Consider the following 6,000-nt stretch of genomic DNA (forward strand, 5'->3'; position numbering starts at 1 on the left):
ATTGATGCCCATTAGGACATTCTATAAGAATCTCTTTTCTTCATGAGTAATATCACAGTAAAAATTTGCTCATAATTTTAAACAAATTGTTTAAAAGGACTGGGAAATTGTGCACAAAGGTTAAGACATAAAATGTTGGAGAAGTGTAAATTTCCAGTGTAGTATTGTAATTATAAATATGATACTAAAGAACCTGGCTATTCCTAAACCCTAATAAAAATTACTTCAGCACCCACCAATTTCTTATGCTGTTAAATGCCTGCATTATTTCTTGAAACAGTATTTAATTAAACAGTACTATCTGATTGATTGATATTTTTTTCTACTTTCTAAGAAATCTTTTTGTTTTTGTTTTTGTCAGTAAATGTTTCCACAGCACATGATACTTCAACACAGCTTCCTTCTCCAAAGAAAGATACAACTCCAGTCATAAGCAATATAGTGTCATTGGCAGACACTCATGTTGCCTTGCCCATCATGAACACTGATGTCTTACAAGGTAAAAGTTGATGTTAAGATATTTGACATAAATAGTGTTTTGTCACACTTGATAAATCTCTATATGCTAAATTTTCTTTTTCTTATATGAAATAAGCAATTACAGTTTATGATGCTATTTTATAGGATATAGTATAATATTTTGAATTTATGCTCTATTTTAACAGATACAGTTTCTTCAGTAACAGCAGATGTCATTGTGGATGTAAGTTTTATTTTAACTTTTTTTTTCCCATTGTCTTTTTTTAATAAGCGGATTTTTTTTTTTTTTTTTTTTTTTTTTTTTTGAGATGGAGTCTTACTCTGCCACCCAGGCTGGAGTGCAGTGATGCAATCTTGGCTCATTGCAACCTCCGCCTCCCAGGTTCAAGTAATTCTCCTGCCCCAGCCTCCCTAGTAGCTGGGATTACAGGTGCCTGCCACCAGACCCAGCTAATTTTTGTGTTTTTAGTAGAGACGGGGTTTCCCCACGTTGATCAGGCTGGTCTTGAACTGCCTACCTCAGGTGGTCCACCTGTCTTAGCCTTCCAAAGTGCTGGGATTACAGGTGTGAGCCACCACACCCAGCCCAGATTTTATGTGTGTGTGTGTGTGTGTGTGTGTGTGTGTGTGTAGTGTGTGTGCATGTGTGTGTGTGTAAATTGTTTAAACAGAAGTATTTTTTTGCTCTGTGTTCTTTTAAAAATTACTTCCAATGCAAAGGAAAAAAAAAAGAAAAAAAATTACTAAGCAATTTGAGTCATCTGAGCAATAAAAATTATTTTTATGACAATTACATGCCAAAACGTTCTTCAGACATTTAATGCTGAATCTAGATTGCAAATAAATAAGTTGTGCGTCATTGTTCATGTTTCCTCCTGGTGGAGCTCATACTGTAACTCAGTCATTTATTTTACTGTGTAATTAGAGTAAATATATTTGGTATTTTAATTGATTTTTGAAAACTGTTAAAACAAGTGTTCTTTTCTCATTTTCTCCCAAAGCTTTCTAAGAGTTCACCTAGTAAATCCAGTAGTGGTACTGCTAGTAATAGTATGGAACAGCCAAGTCTTTCACCATCTTCATCAGTATTCAGTCAGCATGCAATTGGTTCCAGTGTAGAAGTACAAAAAGATAACGTATCAAACCAGGATCCTGCATGTAATATGAAAATAAGTGATGAACCATGTCACCCAAAATGTACATCCAAAGTACAGAAAGTTAAAGGTAAATCGCGAAGTATTAAAAAATCTTGTGCAGATTTTCAGTGTTTGGAAAACAGTAAAAAAGATGTGACATTCTGTTATTCATGCCAGTTGTTCTGCCAAAAATATTTTAGCTGTGAAAGAGAGTCATTTGCAACCCACGGAACTTCAAATTGGAAAAAAACTCTGGAAAAATTCAGAAAGCATGAAAAAAGTGAAATGCATTTGAAGTCATTGGAATTTTGGAGAGAATACCAGTTTTGTGATGGAGCTATCAGTGATGATTTATCTGTTCATTCAAAACAGATTGAGGGAAATAAAAAGTACCTAAAGCTTATAATTGAAAATGTTTTATTTCTTGGAAAGCAGTGTTTACCCTTAAGAGGAAATGACCTGTCTATTTCATCTGTCAATAAAGGCAATTTTTTAGAATTGTTAGAAATCAGAGCAAAAGATAAAGGAGAAGAAATATTTCGACTTATGAATTCACAAGTTGACTTCTATAATAGCACACAAATTCAAAGTGATATTATTGAAATAATAAAGACTGAAATATTGCAGGATATTGTGAATGAGATCAATGACTCCCCAGCGTTTTCAATAATATGTGATGAGACAACCAATAGTGCCATGAAAGAACAGCTTTCAATTTGTGTAAGATACCCACAAAAATCATCAAACACTATCTTAATTAAGGAAAGATTCTTAGGTTTTGTTGATACTGAGGAGATAACTGGAACCCATTTATATAGGACTATCATAACTTATCTGCAGCAAATTGGGGTTGATATGGATAAAATACATGGCCAGGCCTATGATAGCACCACTAATTTGAGGATAAAATTTAATAAAATTGCAGCAGAATTCAAGAAAGGAGAACCAAGAGCTTTATACATACACTGTTATGCCCACTTTTTGGATTTAGCAATAATTAGATTTTGTAAAGAAGTAAAAGAACTCCGAGGTGCTCTAAAAACTCTCAGTTCTTTGTTCAACACTATTCGTATGTCTGGGGAAATGTTGGCAAATTTTCGAAACATTTGTAGGCTAAGTCAAAACAAAACATGCAAGAAACATATATCACAATCGTGTTGGACAGTCCATGATAATATATTACTATCTGTGATTGACGGTCTTCCAGAGATTATTGAAACATTGGAAGTTATAGCAAGCCATTCTTCAAATACAAGTTTTGCTGATGAATTGAGTGATTTGCTGACATTGGTTTCCAAATTTGAATTTGTCTTTTGTTTGAAATTTCTGTATCGAGTGCTAAGTGTTACAGGAATTCTTTCCAAAGAGCTTCAAAATAAAACCATAGACATTTTTTCTTTGTCTTCAAAAATAGAAGCAATTTTGGAATGTTTATCATCTGAAAGAAATGATGTATATTTTAAAACAATCTGGGATGGAACAGAGGAGATATGTCAAAAAATAACCTGTAAAGGTTTTAAAGTTGAAAAACCTTCTCTTCAGAAAAGAAGAAAAATTCAGAAATCAGTAGATCTTGGCAATTCAGATAATATGTTTTTTCCTACTTCAACAGAAGAACAATATAAAATTAATATCTATTACCAAGGATTAGATACTGTATTACAAAATTTAAAATTATGTTTTTCAGAGTTTGATTATTGCAAAATAAAGCAAATTTCAGAACTGTTATTTAAATGGAATGAACCATTAAATGAAACAACAGCAAAACATGTTCAGGAATTTTATAAACTTGATGAGGACATTATCCCAGAACTTAGATTTTATCGACATTATGCAAAACTCAACTTTGTCATAGATAATAATTGCATAAACTTCATCAGTCTTGGCTATTTGTTTATTCAGCATGGTCTTCACAATAATATTCCTTGCCTCTCAAAGCTATTATATATTGCTTTGTCTTGGCCAATTACTTCAGCAAGTACTGAAAACTCATTTTCTACCCTGCCACGTCTCAAAACATATTTATGTAATACCATGGGACAAGAGAAGCTTACTGGCCCAGCCCTAATGGCTGTTGAGCAGGAATTGGTAAATAAACTAATGGAGCCTGAAAGACTCGATGAAATTGTGGAAAAGTTTATCAGTCAGATGAAAGAAATATAATACTTGCTCATTTGAACTTAACTAAGAGACTTGTATTTCTGTTGGAATGTTTTTATTTCAAAGTTGTTCAAAATTCAAAAACCATAGAATGATAAACAGTGAAGTCTCCTTCCCTCCTTTGGAACTCATTTTCTCTTCCTGAAAAGTGTTATCTATTCCCTAAGAATCCCTCTAGAGGTATTTTTCCTAAGTGATATTATATAGTGTACACTGTTCTTCAGCATGTCTTTTCCGTGTAACATTTTTGAGATTGTCTCATGTCATTACATGAAGAGTTTCTTGATTCTGTGTCTATAACTGCAGATTTTGTATGAAAAATGTAGGGCCTACCATAATTGAGCAGTTCCTACTGACATTTTTTTTTTCTAACCTTTGCTATTATAAATAATGATTCATTTTATAACCTTGTATGTGGGTCATATTGTACCATGAGTAAGTTACTCTATGCTGGAAATCTAAAATTAGAATTCCTGGGTCAAGATATGTGCATTTTTACTTTTGATAGATATTGGTAAGTTGTCATCTATAAGGATTGTGCCAATCTGCAGCCCCACCCACAATGCATGAGAGTGCCTATTAAATCTTTATCAGTGTTATCAAATGTTTTGATCTTTCCCAATCTGTTAGTTTAAAAATGGCATTTTAATACCAGTGGAATTTTTTATATTCACTTAAGAATAAGGTTGGGGACTGGGTGTGGTGACTCACACTTATAATCTCGGCTCTTTGAGGGCCTACACAGAAAGGAAGGTCACTTGAGGCCATGAGTTCAAGATCAGACTGGCAACATATTTAGACCCCATCACTACAATTTTTTTTTTTTTTAATTAGCAAGGTGTGGTGGTGCATACCTGAAGTCCCAGCTACTTGGGAGACTGAGGCGAGTGGATTGCTGAAGCCCAGAAATTCAGGGCTGTATGAGCCATGATCTCGCCACTATGCTCCAGAGCCTAGGCAACAGAGTGAGACCTTATCTCTTTAAACAAAAATAAAGTTGGATATCTTTTTTGAGCCATATGTATTTACTTTTTTGTAAACTGTCCTGTTTAAACATTAAAATAATTGCTGTGTTTTTGGTTTATACATCTCAGGTGGATGACACAACAAATTATTAGGCTACTTTATGCCTGTCTCCTTTGTTCAGGTGTGCTCTCATGGCAAGACTGTCAGGGAGTTGCACCCTTCCTGCAGGAAGTACTAGCCCTGCTGAGTGAAAAAAAAATTGTGTTTATCACCAAGACGTACTTTATAGCCTAGGCTATGGTGTATCTTAGTTAATTTTTATCTGCCTTTAAAAACAATATGTGTTCTGCTGTTCAGTGGAGGAATCTATAAATATCAATTACGCCAGCATGGTAGTTCATGCCTGTAATCCCCATGCTTTGGGAAGCTGAGGCTGGAAAAATCACTTGAGGCTAGGAGTTCAAGACCAGCCTGAGCAATATAGTGACATCCTGTCTCTACCAAAAAACAAACTTGGCATGGTGGCATGTATTTGTAGTCCCAGCTACTTGGCAGGCTGAGCTGGGAGGATCACTTGAGCCCAGGAGTTTGAGGTTACAGTGAGCTATAACCATACCACTGAACTCCAGCCTGGGTGACAGTGGAAGAATCAGTCTCTAGGAAAAAAAAAAAATATATATATATATATATATATGTGTGTGTGTGTGTATACATATATATATATATGTATATATATTGCTTTTTTTTTTGAGACAGAGTCTTGGCCTGTCACTCAGGCTGGAGTGCAATGGCACAATCTTGGCTCACTGCAGCCTCTGCCTCCTGGATTCAAGTGATTCTCCTGCCTTAGCCTACTGAGTAGCTGAGATTACAGGTGCCACCACCATGCCCAGCCAATTTTTGTATTTTTAGTAGAGACGGGGTTTTACTATGTTGGCCACGCTGGTCTCAAACTCCTGACATCAGGTTATCTGCCGCCTCAGTTTCTCAAAGTGCTGGGATTACAGGCGTGAACCACTGTACCCAGCCCCCAAAAAAGTTATAAATAAATATTAACTAGGTAGTGTTCAATTTTCTTATTTCTTGCTGATTTTCTCAATAATTGCATAATGATTATGAAAGGATACTGAAATCTCCAATCTTAATTATGAATTTCTCTATTCTTCCTGCAGTTCTAGCAGTTTGGCTTTGTGTATTTTGAATCTTTATTATTAAGTGTGCAATGTTTAGAACAGGTATGTCTTTTTTTTTTTTTTTT

The 6,000-nt window shown here is 34.8% G+C and overlaps 1 protein-coding gene across 10 annotated transcripts in view; it reads left to right on the forward strand.

Annotated features, from left to right (window-relative positions):
• The window catches only part of ZMYM1 (zinc finger MYM-type containing 1), a 34,151-nt gene extending 29,394 nt beyond the window's left edge, over nt 1-4,757 (forward strand). For 9 of the 10 annotated variants that reach the window (XM_032246878.1, XM_032246882.1, XM_032246877.1 and 6 more), the window contains 3 exons: nt 362-499; nt 666-703; nt 1,482-4,380. In XM_032246878.1, coding sequence (XP_032102769.1) covers nt 362-499; nt 666-703; nt 1,482-3,779 — 2,474 coding nt within the window. In that variant the 3' untranslated portion in view covers nt 3,780-4,380. Of the gene's footprint in view, nt 1-361; nt 500-665; nt 704-1,481; nt 4,381-4,610 lie in introns of those variants that run through there. The other variant, XM_032246887.1, reaches the window with a different exon arrangement.
• Nucleotides 4,758-6,000: the final 1,243 nt, after the last annotated feature.

The sequence above is a fragment of the Sapajus apella genome, unplaced genomic scaffold (genome assembly GCF_009761245.1).
Source record: "Sapajus apella isolate SASKATOON/1434 unplaced genomic scaffold, GSC_monkey_1.0 scaffold62, whole genome shotgun sequence".
In the NCBI taxonomy this organism is placed as follows: domain Eukaryota; kingdom Metazoa; phylum Chordata; class Mammalia; order Primates; family Cebidae; genus Sapajus; species Sapajus apella.